Below are 25,256 nucleotides of genomic sequence, written 5' to 3'. Positions count from 1 at the left end.
ACCTGTTTTTTTTTCTTTGCATGTTTGTCACACTTTAATGTGTAAACACAACATGCAGTTTTTAAATGAAGGTTTTTATTATTAAGGGAAAACAAAATCCACATGACTCCACCATTAGAAAGAGACTGGACAAAAATGGCTTGCATGGCAGAGTTCTAAGACGAAAACCACTGCTGAGCAAAAAGAACATAAAGACTTGTCTCAGATTTGCCAGAAAACATCTCGATGATCCCTAAGACTTTTGGGAAAATACTATGTGGACTGATGAGACAAAAGTTGAACTTTTTGGAAGGTGTGCGTCCCATTACATCTGACATAAAAGTAACACTGCATTTCAGAAAAAGAACAACAGTAAAATATGGTGGTGTTAGTGTGATGGTCCGGGGCCTGTTTTACTGCTTCAGGACTTGGAAGACTTGCTGTGATAAATGGAACCATGAATTCTGCTGTCTACCAAAAAATCCTGAAGGACAAAATCTGTTTGTGACCTCAAACTGAAGCGAACTTGGGTTCTGCAGCAGGACAATGATCCAAAACACAGCATCAAGTCTAACAAAATGAAGACTTTAGAGTGGTCGAGTCAAAGTCCTGACATGAATCCTATTGAGATGCTGTGGCATGACCCGTAAAAAGGCGGTTCATGCTCGAAAATGCTCCAATGTGGCTGAATTACAACAATTCTGCAAATATGAGTGGAGCACAATTCCTCCACAGCGCTGTAACAGACTCATTGCAGATTATCGCAAACGCTTAATTACAGTTCGTGCTGCTAAGGGAGGCACAACCAGTTATTAGGTTTAGGGGCAAGCACTTTTTCACACAGGGCCATGTTGGTTTGGATTTTGTTTTTCCTTAATAATAAAAACCTTCATTTAAATACTGCATGTTGTATTTACTTGTGTTATCTTTGACTAATATTTACATTTGTTTTATGATCTGAAACATTAAAGTGTGACAAACATGCAAAAAAAAAAAAATCAGAAAGGGGAAAACACTTTTTCACTCCACTGTATGTGGTCATCTGACCTTTTTTTTTATTTTTTAAAAATTCTCCAAAACCATGGCCATTAATACTGAGTTCACCTTTATTAGAAACAGCTCCACTAAAATTGTAGGGACTTTTGCTCATGAGATCAGACAAGAAGGCTTGAAGTGATGCTGGAATAGGATTAGACTCGACCGCTTAGTTCTAGCCAAAGTAAATCTTAATGCCACAACATACACAGACATTGTGCATAATTGTGTCTTTTCAAGTTTGGTGTCCACATTACCTTTGGTCATGTCATTCCTGGTGTTCTTTACGGCTTCTTCCTGATGTCTTTGGTTAAATTATGACCCTGAACTCTGCGCAGGCATTTGTTTAGGTTAGGGCCCTCTGCTGCCTGTGAAATAAATTGCACTGGCACTAAATATTGACAAGTGTTCCCCTTCTACCAAACAACCAATTCCCTCTGCTTTTTTCTGAATGCTATTAAACTTGTGAAGTGTGTTGAATTGTGATGAGCTCATCTTTTTGTTTTCCACCTTTGTCTGGTGTAATTGGGAAATAGCAGTGTGAGGTGACATATTAAAGAATTTCCTTATACTCGATTGTGTATACTAGGGATGTGTGTGCGTACTGGCTTCTAGTTCCATCTGCAATGACAGCTTTTTATTTATAACCTCCACCTTGATGCAAATTTTAGAATGTATATAATGTATATATTACAATAATACATCAAGAGCCAGCATGTCTTTGCTAGGTTTAATCATCTCAATTTTTTATCCTGTAGAAAAAAAAGGTTGCGCATCTGAGAGGTATAGACTGTATAATAGTGATTTTATAACAATAATATTCAATTCAGATGTATGAGTGCAGTCAGGCAGTAGTATGCTTCATGTGGAACAGGTTTCCCTTTAGGTGCCAAAGTCAATGAGCTCGATTTGACATCTTAAAATAAACATGCTTCCTGTCGAGCCAGGGGTGGCCACTGGTGCGATGGCACACTCACTGATGCTGTTCCAGTTAATGACTTCATTAGCGTCTGAGAGCAAGGCCACACAGAGCAGGGGAACACTGGCCTCTCCAGCTCACGTCTAAAAAGAAATTAAAATGCATGTCGATTTCAATTGCTTGCTCTATTCTTCTACCGGTGTTACATGCTAATGAGAGAAATCAGTTACAGTACCTTATGTAACAAGCATGTTTGCTCAGAGCCTCTGCTGTCTTTTATGTAAATCCTTGTTAAGATGACTACCATCCAAGAGATACAGTGAGGTTTCTCTTCATTTACTCTATTCAATTAAATGGCACATACCAGTACGTGCATAAGTAAAAAATTTTAAATGTGCCCTCTATTTAGAAAGAGTATAATAAGATGATCATTGTGAAGAGATGTTACATTACAGCTTTCAGGTGCAACCTTTTCGTGACACTCTCACTCATACACACACACACACACACACACACACACACACACACACACACACACAAACACTCTTCATAATGTGTTTGGGTGTGCAAGGAGCACATCTCTTTTCTGGCCATCTGTGGAAAAAAAAAGGTCTTTCAGTTACACAGACAATATACAGCAGCTTCATATTCAGAGGCAGCGAGAGAAGGAGGGGGGATTGGAACAGGCAGTACTTTTCCACAGGCACTCAGGCATTACCAAGTGCACGTATGTGGAAAGGACAAGATGCTTGGATATCAAGGAACACATATTACACAATCCTGTAGAGAGGACATGCAAATTACTCTGACTCTGAATATTTGCTCTCTCTATTATGTCCAGAATCCAGACAACGAGGAATCTTTACACGCTAAATACAACAGTGTGTATTTAATGATTCAATGTATTAAATCCAAAGTTTATATCCATATACATATGTACATATACAGGGAATGTTACACAGATTCAGACTCAGGATCCGCAGATGATCAATGCAGTGTACAATATTAAAAGGACCCGGGTGTGATCCACAGCACCGAGATTCCCACTTGCTCTTATAGCTCAGTCATAATTTTAGGCATAAATAATCAGACTTTGTGATGGCGATGTTTCCTCCTCTTCGATATTATCTCCTTGATATGTTTCTCTTCACTCAATACAAAATACGTTCAAAACAGTATGTAGAAAGAAGTCATTCTTAAGAACGTTGTTTCTGAAGATTAAAATAATACATAATACATGTTACTGGTTCCATCAGTACTGTACATACACTCATAGATGTCTAAAGAAATATATGTGACTAACAATTTTAGAAGCATGCTGCTCAGAGAGCATATTAATTGGTGCGCATACCCTTTGGCATGGTCAGTGAACAGTAAGAATAAGCTAAAAAAAAATAAAAAACAACAATAAAAACAGCACAAAGTGCAGTTTTACAATTCTCTAGCCATTTATCATGCTCAGCACAAGACAGCACACATTCTCACAGAGAAAGCAAAGAAAAAGAGCAAGAGAACAAATAGACATTCAGGAGGTTCAGCATCAACCCTTTCAGCACATCCTGCTGCAGATTTACACTCCCACCTGACACAATAGCACATAAGACGATAAAATAAATGTAAAAGTATCCTATGATTTTTTTATACACATCCAAGCATTCAGAGTCCTTGTGCATTGTGGATGGTGTCAGTTTATATATCATTGTATTGATTTGTAGTTACTCTTGCTTTTTTATTTCTGCTCCCATTGATGAGCTGCTGGATTGAACTTAACTCTCTGTTGCTGCTTGTTTGCTGACATGTCATTAAGATTAAATGTTTTTAAGATATTTAGCTATCACGAAACAGCTCAATGACCTACAGTACCTAGTTGTAAGTCATTCTCCATCTTTGCATCAATGACCTATACCGCTTATCATACACAGGGTCATGGGGAGCCTAGAGTCTATCCAGGGGACTCATAGCACAAGGCATGGGTCAAATCATCACAGGATGCAATCACACACACACACACAATTTTGTGTGTGACAATTTTGAGATGCTAATCAATCGACACCACATGTGTTTGGACTGGGGGAGGGAACAGGAGTAGCTGGAGGGTGGAGGCAGGAATCAAACACCCAACCCTGGAGATGCTAAGCCTTCCGAATGTTTGTTTTTTAATCCTCTCTCCTATTCTGTGTAAATTTCTGTTTGCACTTAACCAAACATCTAAAGATATAATTCTTATATTTAAACCATTACATTTCTTTAGCTGAGGAAGAGCTCCAGTGTCATCCTTGTCCATAAGGGCTATCCACCTGCGGCGAAGGCGGAAGAGCGCCGTCGCTGTGTACAGTTGCCATGCAACAAGCCTTCTCATTCTCTATGGCTAAAGCTGTAATCCAAACATGGCACAGTCTGCTGTGTTCTTCAAAATGCATAATTTTGTAGCACCTAAAAAAATAAAAATAAGCAGCTGCTTCTCACGTGTCTTGTAACAGCTGAGAGTAGAGATATTCCTTTCATTGTCTCAAATGAACTGGAAAATATGTTTGGTTGTATTTTTCGGGGGGGGGGGGGGGGGTATTTAAGTTTAAAGGAGGACAGTCCACAAAGTAATTTAAACAAAAAGAATTGCTTTCCAGGTCCTAAGGGCTTGTGTTATTCTAATGCCTCAGTCATTTATCACAGAGCGTTAGAGAATGGTAATGATAATGATAGCACTGTCATAGCTCATTTTTTAGCCCTCAGTTTTATACACTCTGTGATTTTCATCTGAATATGAGTTGTTTGAGATATTTGCTGTCACCTTGCACATATCACACTCTGCTATTTGTGTCCTCCAGTCCCTTGGGGCTGATTTATCATCAATTCATTCAGCTTGCATCACTTTTATGTGAAAATTTTCAGTTCACATTCAGCATGGACATCTCACATACTGACAAGAACACACGCACACACACACACACACACACACACACACACTCTGCAAGCTGGCAAACCAACATACATATTCACACCTTCATGCAGACACCCACTCGCTCTCCCTGTGTCCATTGAGCTGTATTATGTGGTGCTTTAGTGCTGAGCATGCACTCTCTCAGGTTCTCAGGCAGTGATGGATGAGCTGCAGGTAGCAGCGCTGCGTACAGGAGATCAGCTGACTGACACAGGCAACATTTCAAGAGGGAAAAGGCACCTTGCATGAGTCTAGCACTTTCCTTTCCAACCCCCACTTCACTAACCTCTTGACATCCACACTTCATCATTCCCCTTCAGCCTCCTGTCAGTGCATGCTCTAATGCTGTAGTATATTCCAACAGCAAATCATCTCCTCACAGCCACACACACACTTTCACAGGTAGATAACATCTTGCTCTTAGCTCCGAAAAGATTCTGCAGAGAGACGTGCTCTAAGGAAAATATGTTTTATACAGAGTAATTACATATACATACTATATATATATATATATAGAGAGAGAGAGAGAGAGAGAGTGAGAGAGAGAGTATGAGGAGTATAAAGAAAATACAATATGTGATATGTACATTGTATGTATAATGATGGATGGAGAAAAGCTGTCCCTGAACCTGCTGGTTCTGGTGCATATGTTCCTATATATCCTTCTTGATGGAAGGAGGTTAAACAGTTTGTGACTGGGTTGTGAAGAGTCCTTGATGATGTTATGAGTTCTGCGCAGACATCTTCTGTGGTGAAGGTGCTCAATGGCAGGGAGTTGGGTGCCAATTGTCACGATTAGACACGGTGAGGCAAAGAGGCGAATGCAGATCCAAATGCAGTCTGAGATTTGACAAAAAACAAGCAACAGATAAGCAGGCAAAACACTGAGCGGAACAGGACCAGAGACACAACCAGACAACATACTACTCCAACAACAACTAACACCAGAGAAGTGGACAAACAGAGTATATATAGTTGACAGGAACCAATGACAAAGCAGAGACAATCAGAGACAAAGACAACACACCTGGAGGAAAGATTGAGTACAATTAGTGTCCATGGTAACCAAGAAGTGGGCGGAGCAAACAATTAACAAGGCAAGGCAGCAGACAGAAACAAAGGAAAACACAGACAGACTCATTACACCAATTACGTTCACACACAGTGGAGTCTCGGTGCCATACATAATGTATAGAGTAGAATTACTTTGGTATCAAAGAAACTTAATAAATTGGGTCCCAGGTCTACACTGCTGAGCTTAGAAATAACAAGCACCATGGGAAAAAATAATCATACAATTTTGAAAGAAAAGCATGAACGTATCAACTCGATATGATCAGAGAGTCCACCACCAACAACTGTATATAACCCACCACAAAACCTAGATATTATTGGCTGGAATTGCATTAAAATGCCTAAGGTACAGTACATTCACACAGGGAACAAAGCATTATGGACAGATGAGAGTAAATTGTGCCAGTATGAAAGAAAATGGAAATTATAGCGAATAAAGGAACTCTCGTGCTCCAACAACACTTTTCTTCTCCTCTGCGAAACAGTGCCATGGATGTGTGGCTGCAGTAACTGGCTCACTTGAGTTTAATAACGATGTGAGTGTATCCCACTTTCCAAAGGCCAGATGGTAAGTAGTTTGACAGTACTTGTCTGCCCATTTTACAGACCTTTTCTTTCATTAAAATAACTTTTTTCAAAAAAATTCATTGAATATTATAACAGGGTGGCCAGGAAAGAGAGTGGTGTGTAATTTAATAAAAACCTAGAGTTTTTGATGTGCCTATATTTTTCACTCTCCGCAGAGGGGGTTAATAACTCATATGTAATCAGACAGCACGTTTGCCTCAACCTCCAGGGTTGGGGGTTCGATTCCCGCCTCCGCCTTGTGTGTGTGGAGTTTGCATGTTCTCCCCGTGCCTCGGGGGTTTCCTCTGGGTACTCCGGTTTCCTCCCCCGGTCCAAAGACATGCATGGAAGTTGATTGGCATCTCTGGAAAATTGTCCGTAGTGTTTGAGTGTGTGAGTGAATGAGTGTGTGTGTGTCCTGCCTTGATGCCCGATGATGCCTGAGAAAGGCACAGGCTCCTCGTGACCCGAGAAGTTTGGTTAAGCGGTAGAAAATGAATGAATGAATGTTTTTAATAACTAATGAAATCAAGACAGTCATTGAAAGCAAGGTCACTGTGATGCAGACTCGTTTTTGCTTTGTAAGACGACCCAAGCCTTTAAATTTGAAGGTGTCTACTTCAACCACTAAAATTTTGTGTAAGGTTAACCAAACAGAGGTAAAAACATCTTATACTGAACTGAAATAAAGCCTTCAAATTTATGAACAAGCAGAAATTGGTCTGGTATCAGATATATTTACTGATTACTTTACGTACATACATTTACTCTGAAGATATAAACATTTGTAGAAAAATTCACCTCACCGTGTAATGCAGTGTGAACCCTTTTCGATATACCTGCTGTTGTAGTGTTATTAAAAAATAAATGAAGTATATAAATTAACATTTATATCATGCAAACGTTTAGTTCATCCTTTTCTCCTAACACTCTAGTTAATTAGAGTAGATTTGGTAGCACAGCGGTGAGCTTGTCAGCATGCACAGTGTGCTTTTTTCCTCTGAATCCACTCAAAGGGCCATTCAAGTGAACTATTAGCATAGAACAAGCGTGCACTCTCTCCTCAGGACAAAGTGCCCCATCCAATTACATCGCACTGTGAATTCAGGGGTAACTTCAATAACCTTGTAAAATTTTTGTCAAGCTTATTTTATTCTTAATCCAATTTTCTCTGTGTGGTTGTTATTATCCAAATTTGCATTTCCATGCACTAGCTAGTTCTTCATCCACCAACTCAAATTCACATTTCTTTGCACAGTATAGCGCTTTTAACAATGGACATTGTCTCAAAGCAGCTTTACAGACAATGTACAGTAAAGAAAAATAGTACAAAATGATTAATATTATACAAAAGGTGACTTTTGTGACTTTTGAGGTGACTGTGGTGAGGAAAAACTCCCTTAGATGGAAAAAGAAGAAACCTTGAGAAGAACCAGAATCAAAAGTGAACCTCATCCTCATTTGGGTGACACTGGAGAGTTATAACATTTATAAATTGTTATAAACACCAAAGAGCCTCCTGAGTGGTGCATCTGTGGGAGGGAGTCCAAGCAAACAACCTTTTGGGAAGATAAGAAGCCTTAACTATATAAGAACCTTCCTCTTCAGTACAAGTGATGTCAGTCTCTGCATACTATCAACTGCTGCTTATTTAATGCAGTATGGAAAGCTTTAATTGCTTTTTTCCCCCATACATGTGAAATCACCAGGCATCAACATTGGGCTAGTTTCAGTGAGAATCCCTCCCAGCCAAACAACAGGGACAAATTTGCTATGTTGTATATGGATTATGGTTATGGATTGAGAAGGTCACATTATGGTTTCAAGGCTCCCCAGTTGGTCAGGGTAGATCAGAGTAACCCATGATACAATCTCTTTTTATTTATTTATTTTAATCTATAAGCAATGGCATAGTAAAGAATGAAAGCTGCTTGTTCGAATATACCGTAAGACACAAAAGAGACAATTTGTTTTTGTTGTTTTTTTTGTTGTTGTTAAAATTAGAGGGGTATTTGAGGAGTATTCTGTCAGATGATAAAATCTTTCATTTGTCATATTGCATACAATCTGTTGCACTGTCATTACAGCAACATCCTTTATTTCACAGGCATCTGTTTGAATCACTGAAATGACCTTAAGATTCACTCTATCTCTGACTGGTGTGTTATTACTGGTGCACAAATCATTATGTGTCATGTCAAACACTGAACATTGCCAACTCAAACAATTGATCTGTCCTTGTCTTCTATTTAACAGTATTGTCTGCTTTGAATGCACCGCTGACATTTGGCTCATGCTTCGTGTAAAAGCACATTCAGCCTCCAAACCGATGGGAATAAACTAAGCGGGAATTAGAAGATTCTCCAAATGCACACATTTTAAGTTAACTGCTCTTGCACATGGTATTTTGGGACTGATTCTGCCTTTAGATGTTTCATCAGACAGACAGGGTTTTAATCCAGAGTAGATGGCCTGGAGCATGTATAAAACATTTGCAACATTTTAATACCAATGAATTTGCGGATATTGTCTGTGATGATAGAACTACCGCTCTCTCTCTCGAGTACTCACAGCTTGAGTGGCTCTCTTAGCTATAGCTGTTTTATTAATACGAAACATCGGCATCAAGTAGCTAGTTGATAACTAGTAAGAGAAGCGATGAGAGCGGCATCAGGCTTACAGGACCTCCTGATACGAGAAGATAGGAGATGTAAAGGCTTCTAATCAAAAAGCATTTCAAATGTTTCTCTTCCAAAGTTTGATTTTGCCTGTAAATCTGACTCGCTTTAAAAGCGCACCGTTATCCTTTCGCTTGCTTTAATCTGCCACTCATTAAATCCCCCAGCTCCTCTCATCTCCCTACACATCTGTCCAGCACTCACAAAGGAAACGAGACACGATGAATAATTCACTGCCACTTTAACCCTTTTGGGTTTTTTTTTTTTGTTTTTTTTTGGGCCTCCTATTAATCTGGTGTGCTCTCTGAGAAGGAGCGATGGGGACAATAACTCATTAATCCAACAACAATAAAAAGTGCATGAAATTATACAGCTGGAGATGAATTCACAGTGTGTCTGACACTTATATAACATTAAACACTGCTTTCTATGGTCATGAACATGGACCTTAGTTAGAAATACAATCAGGAGGTTAATGAATGAGTTAATAATAGGTATGTGATAAAAATAGTAGATCATTGAGATTCTTCTCACTATTTTCACCCAGGACTTCCATGGCTCTAGGCTCTGTTTGCATCCTGCTACATTGTATAAATTATTATAGAGCTACATATAAGAGAATATATTATTATACATATATTTCATTCTGACACTTTTTGTGACACTTTTTATGCATCATTTTGCATTAAATACATCTCTACAGCTACTGTTTTTCACTTTAGTTTTGAATTAACAACTTGTTTACGTTGGCCAGCGGGCGGAAAGGATACGCACGTGACTAAATGCTCGGTGCTTTCACAATTGAGGTGCTTTCATGCATGGTAGTTTCTGTGTATCCTTTTTTCAACGCTTCTACATTCATGAATACTTTGCATACATGAAATTGACAGCACCTTGCTCTCATGTTTAATGACCATGCTCGCTGCTCTCAGGTTGTTGGCCTCACAATCCTTATAAAATGTTTCTGTTTAAATGCTACAACTTTAATTGCGCTTAGAGAATTGACACAGATGTGCACTATTCCTTTTTTTTTTTTTAGTTTGTTTAGCTTACTAGTTAAGACCATAAGATGCTGCCTATTGCAATACTACACAACACCCCACCATGCTCAAGTGCATTTAACCAGCATTTTTTTAACTTATATTTTTAACATATCTTATCTATATGTACAAGAAATGTGGTATTATTTTGGATATCACATGACCAACACAAATGAAAAAAAAAACTAGTGTGTTTCTATTATTTATGTGTTTTTTTAGCCTTATAATAAACTTATGCAAAGGGATTTAAGGATACAAAGAGAACGCCTGAAATTTGTCAACAGCTTTTCTTCCAGAGTGTAAACTGTTTGTTGAACTCCTTCATGGTTAGTAACAACTTTGTTTCTTTGTAGTTCAGGATGCAGTTGTAACTGTGTGGTGGCCTTTGTCTCCAGTACAGGATTGGGCAGCTGTACATGATCAGCAAACACAGCCACGAGCAGAGCGATCGAGGCGAGGGCGTGGAGGTGGTGCAGAACGAGCCGTTTGAGGACCCCACATACGGTTCCGGCCAGTTCACAGAGAAACGCGTCTATCTCAACAAGTGGGTAACACAACTGTTCCTCAATACACTTCTCTATAATCTCCTGTATTAGGAAAGTCAGAAAGTTTTTTTTCATTTTTACGAGTTTAATAACATAATTTCATAAGTTTTAATAACTAATGGAATCAAGACAGTGGTTCGAAACAGGATCACACACGTGTGATGCACACACATTTCTGATGTACAGACATTATCCACTCCTTAATCCCACCTTTAGACCACCTTTCCAAATCTCTGCAATATATCTTACAATAAAAATGGTTCAGCGTGTCATAGACACAGTACTGAAAAAGTAAAATATTTAGAATAATTTCTAATTATTTAAAAAATAGATCCTGGTGGCTACAGAGCATTTTTAATCTAGCCACTAAATCCTATTAACTCTTTTATCTATTGCTCCTCCTCTGAGCATGGGGCAGCATGATCCCTTTCCCAATGCATCACTACGATATACACTGAGCTACAGAATCAGCTGTAGGTCTCATATGACTTGGACATTATGTAAACATAATATTAAACTTGCCCTTGAGGTGACTTAGTGGTTAAGGCTCTGGGTTACTTAATAGAAGGTCAGAGTTCAAGCCCTCATAGCTCTATGCTGCCTCTGTTGGGCTGTTAAGCAAAGCTCTTAATCCTTTCTGCTCTAGGGGTAATGTATCGTGACTGACCCGTGATCCAGACCCAACTTCCTAACAAGCTTGGATATGAAAAGAATTTCATTATAATAAATATGTGATGAATAAGGCTTTTTATACTCTATGTCAGCCTTTATAACTGTTTATTTAGGCTTACCTGGCAGTTTTAAGGCTTTGGGCAGCAGATTGGAAGGTCTTGAGTTCAAAGCACCACCACTTAGTTCACAAATACTCACTTTTTTTTATATCCTGTCTCAACGTAAATGTCACCAGCGGCTTTTATATGTCAGTCATCATGAAGGGCTTATGTAGGTGTCATGTAGGCTTATGATTCTCTCATTGTATGTGTGCAATGTAGGCAACAGCATTTCATACCACCTGAACTCATCTCATAGCCCTGTCTGATATTCAATAAAATTCTTAACCTTTCAGCATTCACAGGCACAACTGCTGTTCAAGGACCAATGTAGTTTACACAGAGTGGCCCTGCGATCTATTTCTGTACTTTTCTAAGTGTTTCAGTGTAATTTATTTTATGCTGTGAGCCCCGGAGGGGGTTTTTGACAGCGAGCGTGACCTCAGCTTTTCCTGTGTAGAAACGCTAGGACAGCAAAAAGCATGTTTCTCTTTATAACCTGCTGCACTTTGACTCCAGACAAAGTCTTTAACTTTTGATATGAGCAAAGCGATGCTGGTATAAAAGCTAAAGAAGGTAGTTTGCTTCTGCAAGAAACTGTTAGAAAAAACATCCTGACACATTTCCAAATAATTCACAGAAGCCTTCGAATTCAAAGTATGAATTTAAAAAAATAAAGAAAAGGAAAGTGCTGACAAATTGAATTAGCATAAGATAAGATAAGATAAGATAAGATAAGATAAGATAAGATAAGATAAGATAAGATTATTCCTTTATTTGTCCCACAATGGGGAAATTTCTCTGTTACAGCAGCAAAAATATATAAAAAGAATAAAGACATAATATAATATACAATATATATTCATTCATTTATGTTCTACCGCTTATCCGAACTTCTCGGGTCACAGGGAGCCTGTGCCTATCTCAGGCGTCATCGGGCATCGAGGCAGGATACACCCTGGACAGAGTGCCAACCCATCACAGGGCACACACACACTCATTCACTCACACACACACTCACACACACATATACACACACACACACATACACACACACACACTCTCATTCACTCACACGCTCACACACTACGGGCAATTTTCCAGAGATGCCAATCAACCTACCATGCATGTCTTTGGACCGGGGGAGGAAACCGGAGTACCCGGAGGAAACCCCCGAGGCACGGGGAGAACATGCAAACTCCACACACACAAGGCAGAGGCGGGAATCGAACCCCCAACCCTGGAGGTGTGAGGCAAACATGCTCACCACTAAGCCACCGTGCCCGCCCTATACAGTATATAGAAAAACAAAAACGTATAAAAAGAGTAGTGGTTACACTGAAGGCATATTGCACATAGGTAATATTGCATGATGTGATGGAGAGTTTATCCCTTTTCTCTTAGCTTCAATCAAGACGTTATTTTGTCATGGAAACAGCTCTAAAAATGAGGCATCAGACTGAACAGCAAGCATATTGACAGTCAGAGAAAGCATTGCCTCAGGTTCAACTAACCATCTGTGCAGTATAGCCAGTGGCAAGATTTTAAGTGGGAGGATAGGTTTAAGGGATTGAATGAAAGGCAAAAGAGAAAAGCACATATAGCTAGTACGTTAGATTTACATTTACATTTGCAGCATTTGGCAGACGTCTTTACTCAGAGCAACAGAATGTGCTGAAGTCTCTATGCTGAAGAAAAGGCACAAATGCTACAGTAGTTCCTCACCAAGAGGTAGGTCCAAAGAAGGAAAACACCCTTGACAGGATGCCAAAAAAGTTTAGACAGGTATACCAACACAACAAAAGTCTTTGGACTTTGGACTGGATGAGGAAACTGAAATATTTAGAGAAAACCCCGGAAACACGGGGAGATTTTCAGGACAGATTTTCTTTTAAAGGAAATCCACATATCTTGATTTTCTGAAGTGTGAAACTGATGTGTGCTAAGTGTTTTAAACAGCATTAAATTATACTAGAATTGCCAGATAGTGTCTTAGGTTAGCCTAAATTTAATCTCAGAACCTGGAAACCAAGAAGTCCAGTAATAGTTGAAAAAAGAAAAAAATATCTGGCAACCCTAATTTCTGCATCACCAAATCTCAAATAGAGATAAAATGTAATTATAAACAACAGTGATATTAATAACAGAGTCAACTCCTCCATGACTTTGCAACGATTTTGCTAAAAAATGTTTCTTCCTAAACTGTCTCCTGTTTCCTGAGTCCCCAAGAACTGCTGCAATACTGAGAGGGGAGGAAGGGCATGAATATGCAGGGATATACTAGATATGCCTAAGCCCTACTTATACATATAATCGGTATCTTGTCAATCATTAAAATAGGATTTGCTTTCTCCAAAGTGAGCTCTATATTCAGGCAATGTGCTTTTACTTGCGTTTACTTGCTGTGATTTGAAATCGAATTGAATTCTAAAGCGATCAGTCAACCTGATTCTTATTAGAGTTTGTAGTGTGATTTCTCAAGACAAAATTCCAACTGTTCATGACAGCCGTTTTTTTTATATTATAACAACTATATAAAGGGATTCAAAGGTGGATGAAAGCAATGCAGATTTGATCGTACAAAGAGGCAAATGCAAAACAGGCAACTAAGAGAACTTGGTGGGAAAACAAAAGGAGTACTCAGAGATGAAACGGGAGACAGAGCCGAAGTGGCAGCCTTGTGCAAAAGTACACAGGAAGACAGACAGCTGAGGTCATGCTTATATAACGTATGATTTAAGAATTTAATCTGGAGGATTATCCTCATAACCACATCAGGCTTTTAACATGTCATCCTAATTTTTAAGGTGTGAAGAAGTCATAAGAAATATAGAAAAATCTATGTAAGAGGCATAGCTGTAACAAGTGATATGTAATTGATGCTCAGTGCAGTTAATCTCCACTGCAATTTTAATGAGAATAAATGCAGATTTATTTATTTGATACATATTCTTTGATTTGCATTTTTATGGGCTGCCTTATGTTCATGCTGAAGTGTGCTTTCCAGATAAAACCAAAACAGGTGTGCAAAATAATACACACACTGACTCTGCCAAGGCAACGTAAATGTTTCCTCAACACTGACAGTATTTAACACTGGCTCAAAGACTAAATTGTTCCGCTTCACCTTCTCAAGTAAATTCTAAATTTCTGTCCGTTTACGTTGCTCCGTTATCACTTCACATTTTTGATTCATTAACTGAAATTCCAACATCTTCACTCAAACATAAATGCTTCATTTTCTGCAGGTTAGTCTCAATTTGCGATTCTTTCCTGCAACGTTTCAGTCTCTAGTCCTGGAACATGTCCGTGTGTCTTCATTCCTATAGGACATAACTATAACAAGTTCATCCCAGTCTGTTAGCTCCAGTGTGTGAGGCATCTCTGAGCTCAGACCATTACTCGACTTTCCATTACACGATTTTATCCTGGCCTGATGGTCAGGCAGAAAGAGAAGCAGTTACTCTTGACAGCCTGAGCTGACAGTTTAAATCTTTCTGCTTTCTCACTGGAAAAAAAACTATTTCTTATCTCTCTCATCTTCTTTTTTCTTATATACAGCAAGCTTCCCAGCTGGGCACGAGCCGTTGTTCCCAAGATCTTCTATGTAACAGAGAAGGCATGGAACTATTACCCCTACACAATCACCGGTAACTCATCCACCCTGACTGTTAGATAGATGGGCAGGAACACTCAGAACAAGCTAGCTATTATCTCAGAGCAATTTTGTGTAGAATCAGGACATATATCTGGGTATTTCCTTTGTATCTTCAGACTCTATTATCCCAGCTTGAGGTATTTGTTCAGTGTCTTAAATGTACCATGAAACACCAAGGAAAAGCTTTGATTTAAAATATAAAACAAAATCTAAAAATAAAACAGAAATGTCGGTATTTGTGGTCATCTGGATCCTAAAATAGAATAGATATATAATATAATGTTAAATATATAAAGTTTTCATCCTGTTAGTCTCATACACATTTGTGTAAGAGACTCTGTAAGATAACAGTGGACATTCTGATCTAAAGCAACATAAGGCACAGAGATGACCTCAGTAAAGCAATGTTTTAACAGGATAGTTTGGGATCTAAATGGATCTCCTCATGCCCATGTCACACTGCCAGGATTTAAAATAAATCATTAAAAAGCAGAGATAATCACGTGTTGCATTGCTGATAAAATGATGGCGAATACAGGTTATGATATTATTCCCCATGAAAGTCTCTTCATTTAAAAAGAAAGTAATCAGATAGTAATAAGAAAGTGAACAGGAACCTGTACTTAAGCAAATAAGTACAAGTCTAAGTAAATATTTACAAATTTGATAGTTTTTACATACTGTGCACAGGTATATAATTATATAATCTTGTAAACATCTAGTTCATTTTAGTCAAGCCTGAATATAATACAGCAAGTAAACAATTTTCCAAGAATAAACATTTTCTTAAAATCACACTTGATTCTACAATTTCCTCAAAAACAGAATGAACACCCACAGGCAAAAGAGAAAGCCTGTAGTGTCTGATGAATCTAAACAGTCTAAAATGTATAAAATTCAGTATAATCTAAATGAACTACTTACATTTAATGCCATGACCTGTGACTTTTCCAGAACCGGTATTTACACTCATCAGTGCAGTGTCCTTGCAGTGTTATAAGGACTTTCTATCAATCAATCAATCAATCAATCAATCTATCTATCTATCTATCTATCTATCTATCTATCTATCTATCTATCTATCTATCTATCTATCTATCTATCTATCTATCTATCTATCTATCTATCTATCTATCGTTTTTTACAGGTATTTTGTAGGTATTTTCTTCCTTTCACAGTTGGGTATTTATAACAAAGCATATATTGCAAAGCCTTTCATCAGCTTGCTAGTAAACACTTGGCAAGTATTCTTATAAATCTGATGAACATCATTGTTGTTCATCTCTGGGAGCTCTTACAAGCACCAACTGATAAATTACTAGGAGTCTAGTGAAAGAAGCAGAAACGCTGGAGAAAAAATGTTTTTTCAGTGAGCCCATTGTATGTATTATGTTCAGCATAATCATTTATGCTTTACAATTGTGTTCAGTTTAAAAAAAAGGTTAAACGCTTTACCCAGACTTTTAGAGTATATATAATGTTTGAGATTACATTACAAATACCATGAGCTGTAGCGAGGACATTACATTGTACTGTAGGAATAAGTAATGAGTCAGAACAGCTTTCTTGATAACAACTGCCATTTGTTTGCAGTGATGTTACAGTATATAAGAAAGTTAAGCAATGTGAATTTAACAATAAGTGAAATAATGATGCTGCTTGTTAATTAAATCCAAAGTAAGCCTGAGATCTGAATGATAATAAACAGTAACTTGAGCATGTGAAGAAAAAAGTCATTGTCTTGCTTCATTCTTCTGGATTTTGCATGAACAGTGTGTGAAACCTATTCACTTGCTTCTCACATGATTTTCACACCTCTTTCTTTCTCTTTCTCCGTCTTTTCTCACTCCTCTGTGTTCCATCTGCCTGCACGCTTCAGAGTACACAGTAAGTAACGTTTATTTTCTTCTTCTTCTTCTTCTTCTTCTTCTTCTTCTTCTTCTTCTTCTTCTTCTTCTTCTTCTTCTACTGGGTTGCTTTCCATATGCAGTTGATGTAAGACCTCAAGCTGGACAGCTGTTGTAGACATTGTAGTTTTTTGTTTTTTGCTCTTGTCCAGACTGAGACAGTAGCTGCTGTCTGCTCGAAGGTCTGGTGTGTTAATGAATATGTTGGACAGAAAAGCAGGTTCCCCGGTGTTCAGTTCCCTGACTGTTTAGCTCACTCCTCTCCTGCTGGAGGAAAAGCTTCTCTCTATCTCTAGCTACAGTGTGTGTGTTTGGGGTGTGTGTGTGTGTGTGTGTGTGTGTGTGTGTGTGTGTGTGTGTGTGTGTGTGTGTGTGTGTGTGTGTGTGTGTGTGTGTGTGTGTGTGTGTGTGTGTGTGTGTGTACATGCTTTACTGAGCAGTTCCTCAGCCTATTCCTTGGAGCCATGCTGACCGAAAGTGTCACACTAGATTTTTACACATTTTCTGAAATAACTGTTCAGGGAGAATTATTACCATCTCTATTTGTTTATTTATTTAATTCTATGTTAGACCTGCATAAAATTATCTAGACTTTGGTTCATAAATGGCAGGTGCTTCAGGAAAGTGCACCAGGAAGATTTAATCATTATACTAAACCAAATTATTAGGATTATCAGCTTTACTTACACTCCCAAATTAGCAAGTAATCTATGCTAAACTGCTCCATGTTATTGTTCAGAGATGGTACTGATATCTTAATCTCCCAGCAGGTTGAGTTCTTCCTCTGAGCATTCCCCTCCCCTGCCCTCTACTAAACCAGCAGGCCAGTGAATATGTGCTGCTAGCATGGTTGAGTGCTTCTGCCTTACCTAATCTATTTACAATCTGCTAACAAACATCACTGAGACCCGAGACAGGTTTCTTTCTGTTTACCTCCCTTTCTCCCTTTCAGCTCAGGTTCTTTCTCTGTGTTTTTCCTGCTCGTAGATTTTCCACATTCCCTGTAACCTACAGACCAGCAAATCTGTTGCTAAGCATTGCTACTATGGTCAAGTAGGTTCCCTTGTTGCACATGCTACACAACATACAACAAGATTGCTAACACAACACTTGTGAGAGGGTTGGACGGTAACTTTCCATTCACGCGCTAGGTTATTTTTGTCCTGTATTTTTTTACTCACGACTCTGATATCCTGCTGTCTAGAAGCTAAACACTACCATCAGGTTTAATTGCTTTATCTCATCTCTTAATAATAAAGAAGAAAGCAATGGAATCCTTGTCATTCATAACCAACACCAACCCAGTGAGATGGTTCTGGGGAAAGATAGCAGTGTTTATTACAAATGTTCTATCATATGTCTCTTTGAGTCTTTGCTGGAAACTCTGGATGTACATGTCCACCTTCGGATGGTGGTATCCAGGTGATTCTCACCATCCTTGCAGGTTATCTAGGGTTCAGAGAACCATAATACCTTTAATTAACAAGCAGATAACTGGGATTTAGAAACTAAACTGAAAAAGTGGTGCAAATACAGGTATGTGATCTCTAAGATGCTTGCCTATCTTACAATTTTCTCTTCCAGACAGAATATTAACTTTTTTGTAGGAATTTGGGTTTTAACAAATCTTTGTAAGAGCAGTCAGATTGAGATGCTCATTTCTAAGTCAGAATAAAAGCCCTGTGGTTTCATTTGGCTGCGCTGGACCACTGTGTGATGTAATAACATTAGCATAATCAGCATTAGGTATCAGTATGAAAGCAGAAGTGATCCAATGAGTAATGAGAGGGCAGAAAGGACATGCAGCCAAGTTGGATGCTGCAGGGAAGATTGATTTTCCAGGAACAGGTAATGAATTTAGGATACAAAAACGTCTGACATTGTCGAATTTCATGAGAGTAAGCAGACAAACGTTTTACTTTAGCATAAGATTATCATAATGCTAGCCGATTCAAATAATGAGCATTATGCTGGTGCAGATGTATAGATTGCCGGCATGTCAGTATGTTTACATTTACAGAATTTAGTGGAATGGTTTTTGGTACATACTGTATATGCCCTATTCTGAGTATACAATGAAGCTAAATCCCCTTTAAGAGTCGTTCTCTCTTTAAGAGCTTCATTATCCTGGTAGTACTGAGTAAAAAAAGGTTTAAAATTCAAATCATATACACAGACAGACCACATTATTCGGAATACCTGAAAACCTGTACATTCATAGGTATTTTTCAGTTACCAATATTTCAGTTACCAATACCATCCTGACAGCTCGAGTCAGTCTTGGCCTTTTGACTCTGAACTCCTCATGTCCTCTCTCATCAAGGCATTTCACTGGCCACAAAAGATGCTGAATGGGCTGGGGGTTTTTTGGACTGCAATTTGTGTAGGTGCGAGATTCAGTAGATTAGCAGATCAGCCCAGGAGATCAGCAGTTTTAAAAAATTAGCCCCTCTGTTAGCACACCCATGCCACCAGGTCACAGCCCAAGTCACTCAACTCATATTGTTCACACAATCTGATGTTTGATGAGAGCTGTAGCTGCATAATCTTGTGCATTGTGCTGCTGCCACATAATTAATTGTCTGATTGTCTGATTAAATGGACAGATGTTCCTAATAATTGTTCAGTTAATTTTTATTTTTATTTTTTATTATTCAATAGATTAAATTAATTTCAATTAAAGGTTGGATTTCTGTCATGTTTTCAGTTATCTTAAGACACTGACACATAAAAGCACATCTTTTTTTATTGTTCAGGTTGTCCAATACTGTGAATAAGTCTGGATTCTGGGGCATTTAAATATTAATGTAAGCAATACTATGCTTCTGAGCTTGAGAGGAGAGTCTGTGAGTGTTGAAAATGGACTCAACTCGTTATTCGGATGATCGCACACTTTTCTGAGATGCAGATTTCTCCCTCATGACTGGTTTACTTTGGTCCTAAACTCGTGCGTGACCCAGCATATGCTGGAATTAATGTCAGATTCGGTTTCATGAACCAAGCATTTGTTTTGATGGTTAAATATTTAAATTGTCTTTCATTTTTGTCTGTTTTTGGTTATTGTTAATTTACTACCATTTTGTCAGATCTTCAAAAATACAGTTCCTCACTAGAAATAATTTTGCCATGACAGATCTCTTCAGGATTCGGTATTTGAAGTGAAGTGACATACGGCTAAGTACGGTGACCCATACTCAGAATTCGTTCTCTGCATTTAACCCATCCAAAGTGCACACACACAGCAGTGAACACACACACACCGTGAACACACACCCGGAGCAGTGGGCAGCCATGCTGCAGCGCCCGGGGAGCAGTTGCTCAAGGGCACCTCAATCGTGGCCGGCCCGAGACTCGAACCCACAACCTTTGGGTTAGGAGTCAGACTCGTTAACCATTAGGCCACATGCTTTCCATGTACACAGAATAGGATTGTAGATAAGCAGAGTCAGTGCTGTATGGTTGCCAGCTGATTTTGGTGCTGGTGTGCCTACGCTTTTGTCATCTAGCCAGGAGATTCTGCGTCAGCACTAAGCTGAGACGGTGTGCAGGCATTTCAAATCAATGTGATATACAGTTTCTCTGCTGTCCCTGTTTCTATTGGCAGCTTGCACCAAAAGATTTATTCCATCTGCATTCTGCCTTCTTCTAGTCTCATAAGTCAGTGAGCCTCACGGAATAGGTGGGTGGACTCTAAAGAATTACTGTGCATTAATTGCTGCCAGGATTTCTCTCCCTGTTTATAGCCTGTGTGGTTACAAGGTCTTGTGCTCACCACATTTTAATGTATAAGATGATCTTAATACATTCTTGGCGAAAGTCTATAAGAGAATTTGTGAGAGGATGTCAGATTATATAATAAAGATCCTCTTCCGATAGACCTGTGATTATGGAATATTACTACTTTATGACTACATCATCAGTTATCAGTGCGTGTGATTCATTCCCCCTGTTCTACGGTTAGTATTTTCTCAGTCAGTTCGTTTTACCTTTTTTAAGGTCCTTTGTGTGACCAATTTGTTGTTTTCTTCAGTTTCTTTTGTTCTGTTTGTTTGCCGTTAGCCGTTCGGATCTAGTTCTTGAGTATTTCTGTATTCATGTTTTCTTTAAACACTTTACCAAAGTCCTAAGATTTGAGTTTAGTTTTTTTTTGTTCAGCACTGTAAGTAAAAATGAATTCTACACCTAGCCTACATCCGCCTCTACTCGACTATGTGGCACACAGGAGTTTTGCGTAATCCTCAACACTCCCCCTTTTAATGACTTTTATATGAGCAACGTAGCAGCATTTACACACAGATTTTAATCAAAATAACCAGAACTTAGTTGTCAGCTGTCATTGCCTGCAATGGCATTAAAAAGCATCACGTTATGTTTTCTAATATGATGATCTCACTTGATGACTAGAGAATTATTTTATGATGGTGTTTTTCTATCAGTGACCGTAAAATCAGGCCTGGTCTTACAGTCAATGGCAATTTTGTATATCACAGTTAAGTCACATTTAAATGACACTGAGTGAGAGGGCAAATGATTTCCTCTAACGATGTTAAATCAACCGATAAAAAATTGTCAGAAAATGTAGTGGTGTCGTGAATCTCTACCTCTTGTCGAGCGCTGCAAGCTGAGGTGTGTTCATGTCTTTGACTATGTATCGTCAGAGCTTGTTGCTCTAATGTTTAACAATTAATCTTGCCTGTTTTGAGATCCCATTGATATAATCTATCTATTAATTAGGGTGAAATATTCGACTAGTTTACTCCACATATCTAACAACATCAAGCCTTTTCTTTTTATTGTTCCGCTTCCCAGTTTAGACCATTGTTTCCATTTCTTGTTTGCAATACAGTAGCTGTTATTAAAGATATTCCACCTGCACTTACATCCTCCTACGCAAATCCGTCTTACGTAGGAATCTGACAAGTAGGATATAGCTGAAGGTTGAAACATAATCTTTACTCTACATTTTAAGTTTTATTTATTTATTTATTTATTTTGCAGAAAATGGACTGACCTGCCTCTTTTTGCTAACATGAACATTGACCATTACAATCATCTGACTCACCTGATTTAGATGTATTATTATCAGTTAATCCTGACTAGTCAAAATCAGTTTTTTAACACTGTACCTTCACTTAGTTACCAGCATCAGCAATCGGGAATAGAGAAACACAGTGCATGACCAGTTTAAACAGCAGCCTGGCTTGTGCTTTTTAATGAGTGACAAATAATAACGCAACCTACTGTAAATTCCGATCCTGAAATTTTCTTATTGAAGCATCTAGCCGTAAGATTCTAACACCACATTGTATCCTCAGGTAAAAAGTGGTGCTGACCCACTTCTGATTTCAAGTGAAACCCAAGGTTAGAGGCAGGGTTTAGAATTTTGATAAACCAGGGTTAAGTGCAGTGTGAAAAGCTCTAGAGAGAAATGATCGTAAATAAAGCCAACATAATGGAGATGGACTATGCTTGCAACATGCTTGCAATGTTCTTTGGATTAACATTTTGCTTTGAATTTTCAGTTTTCTGCTTGTCAGCATTTCAGACAGGTGTGAATGCACAGTAGTATTATTAGCATTGAACGTTTTTGACCGTTGTGCAGTTTGTGCAACTCTGTCATAAGTTGTAAAGTGTGAGCACTTTTTTGAAGAGATTTTCACCGTATCACAAATCTGTTGTTGATCATTTTCCCTGCCATTCCCTTATCTTTCCCATTCCTGCCAACTGTATTAGTATCTCCTATCTCCAAAGTAATTGCTGAATCTAAAGTTAATCAAATCAGAGTACTGCTGGCTCTCCAGGGGACTCCAACAGCGTTGGGTTGTATAGGGAAGAGAGCAAGGATTGAGGAATGTTTGAGAACAGGGCTGTAAATCCAACGAGCTGGAAAATAGCTCATCATTACAGCCGGCTGTCACACACCCCGGCAGTAAAATGTGGCTGTGCTTTGCTGCAAGCATAGTGGAGCAGATTGTTTAACAGTAATCGTAGTAAACCAGATCTAAGACCTAAGCTTGAGTTGTGTTTTAAGGTGTGATTTAAGTTTTGGAGGGATTTTTTTTCTGTAGGGTTTACAGCAGCCAGAAAGATGTTGTTTTGTCCTTGCTTTCTCAGCAGTAAGAGACGCCTTCTAGCTATGCCATATGGCATTTATATGCTCAGTGAATTTAACAATCCAAAGATATTCAGTACCTCATAGTTGTGAATATTGCCATGGAGTTTCAACAATTTACACTGCTTGGCATTACTTGTATGGAGAAAATTACATGGCTGAGCTGCTTCCAGTTAATCTGAATGTTTCTTGGAGAGTGACCAACCATGGGCCACTCCTTGATGCTCAACATGGAAAAAAGATCCATCTATAGCCTAGCAGAAGTATCTGCTAGCAGCAAATAGTCAACAGGACCATTCCTGAAGACTTCCTGGAGACTAGAAGTTTTTTTTTTTAATATTATCTTCAGAAGCTGGTCTTTATTCTGCATTGTCTATCTTTGTTTAAGCCTGTTTTATAAAAATGTCATATAATATTACTTTGATCCATTATCCACCACTAGAGCCAAGTTTTCTCTTTTCAGTACTATCTTCTTTCTGCTGCTCTCTTTAGGATTTTTGGCACTATGTCAATGACACTATAAAACAGCATTATATAAATCAGCGGTAAAGGAACAAATATATTATTTAACAGCAGCTACTACCTGATCTTTGGTCCTTGATTTTTGTCATTTATAATTTGGCAGATTAACTGCAACATGGTACACGACACTATTTAAAGTTACAATAAATGTATGTACATGTCTATAAACACAGATTCATGTGAGCAAATCCAATATCTATGTGGAAAATTAATAATGAATGAAAACTTATTTAAAAGTAACTATTAATAGTAATCCATTAATGCAACAGGGTTTAGTCAGATAAAGTAATCAACGTCTAACATGGAATAGGTGAACACAGTCAGGAAGCAAACCAGTGACAGGATCAGTGTGGATATAGGAATAAAGGAAAGCATAAATAACATCACATGGGGTTCTGGGGAATTGGTTAAAATCTTGTGGCAGCTTTTAATGAGTCTTTTAATTTTTTTTCCCGTGCAGTGTTCTTTCTTGCCGAAGTTTTCCATTCACATAGAGACAAAATACGAGGACAACAACGGCTGCAATGACAATGTGAGTAAGTACCTGTGGGGTGTGTGTGTGTGTGTGTGTGTGTATGTGTGTGTGTGTGTGTGTGTGTGTGTGTGTGTGTGTGTGTGTGTGTGTGTGTGTGTGTGTGTTTGTGTGCGTCTGTGTGTGCGTCTGTGTGTGCGTCTGTGTGTGTGTGTGTGTGTGTGTGTGTGTGTGTGTGTGTGTGTGTGTGTGTGTGTGTGTGTGTGTGTGTGTGTGTGTGCATTTTCAGAATATTGAAGATTAAAGATTGATGTGTAAATAAATGTATTTTAGCAGAACTTTCTCAGGGTCTGGCTAGTTCTCATGATACTTCATTGACTGTCGATTTGTTGTTTTTGTCATTTTCTGAGCTTATGAATTCACATAGCTTAAAAACAACTGCTGCTCTCACCAGTGCTACTGCAACTTTGTGTTTTAAATCCTTTTATGAAAAGCATAGCAGATAAAAGTCTTCTAAAATGGCCATTAATATGAATTAAAAGTATTAGGTCATTAGATATTAAAACCAAGCAGTTTTTTTAAAAACTTTAATTGTCAAATCTGTTTGCTTTCACTCTGTGAAAAATATCGCAGTTATGAGATATAACATGGAGCAGTAAAGATGTAGAATTATTCAGTATTTTATTTTTAGAGCTGCATCAGTCCTGTGCAGTATCGTATACACCGTATGAGCTGTCTGGCTTTGGCTTGTTAGCCTTTCTGTGCACACAATAATTCACATACTGTTTCTGATTCAATTGTTCCTCTATGGTGCTTGCATTAGCTTTACCATTGTGCGTCGTCATTAAAATAATGATGTTCCAATATGATCCAATATTTTCTATATTTAAAATAAGCACAATAACATTTTTATACCGAGTGCAAGCTAGATGACGGGTTCTGTCATAGGACGAGTGAATCACAGGGTAAGTCACAGTATTCATTAAATCTTAACACAACGCTCGAACGCTTGACAAGCGTCATTTGACGCCTTAAAGTAA

At 38.4% G+C, this 25,256-nt stretch overlaps 1 protein-coding gene across 4 annotated transcripts in view; it reads left to right on the top strand.

The window, feature by feature from the left end:
* The window catches only part of pitpnc1a (phosphatidylinositol transfer protein cytoplasmic 1a), a 60,032-nt gene that overhangs the window by 21,163 nt on the left and 13,613 nt on the right, over positions 1–25,256 (top strand). For 3 of the 4 annotated variants that reach the window (XM_047801231.1, XM_047801232.1, XM_027138954.2), the window contains 4 exons: positions 10,626–10,774; positions 15,107–15,195; positions 17,083–17,090; positions 24,205–24,276. In XM_047801231.1, the coding sequence (XP_047657187.1) occupies positions 10,626–10,774; positions 15,107–15,195; positions 17,083–17,090; positions 24,205–24,276 (318 nt within the window). The remainder of the gene's footprint in view (positions 1–10,625; positions 10,775–15,106; positions 15,196–17,082; positions 17,091–24,204; positions 24,277–25,256) is intronic. The other variant, XM_027138955.2, reaches the window with a different exon arrangement.

The sequence above is a fragment of the Tachysurus fulvidraco genome, chromosome 15, assembly GCF_022655615.1.
Source record: "Tachysurus fulvidraco isolate hzauxx_2018 chromosome 15, HZAU_PFXX_2.0, whole genome shotgun sequence".
Classification (NCBI taxonomy): domain Eukaryota; kingdom Metazoa; phylum Chordata; class Actinopteri; order Siluriformes; family Bagridae; genus Tachysurus; species Tachysurus fulvidraco.
This window is presented reverse-complemented; position numbering and strand designations above follow the sequence as displayed.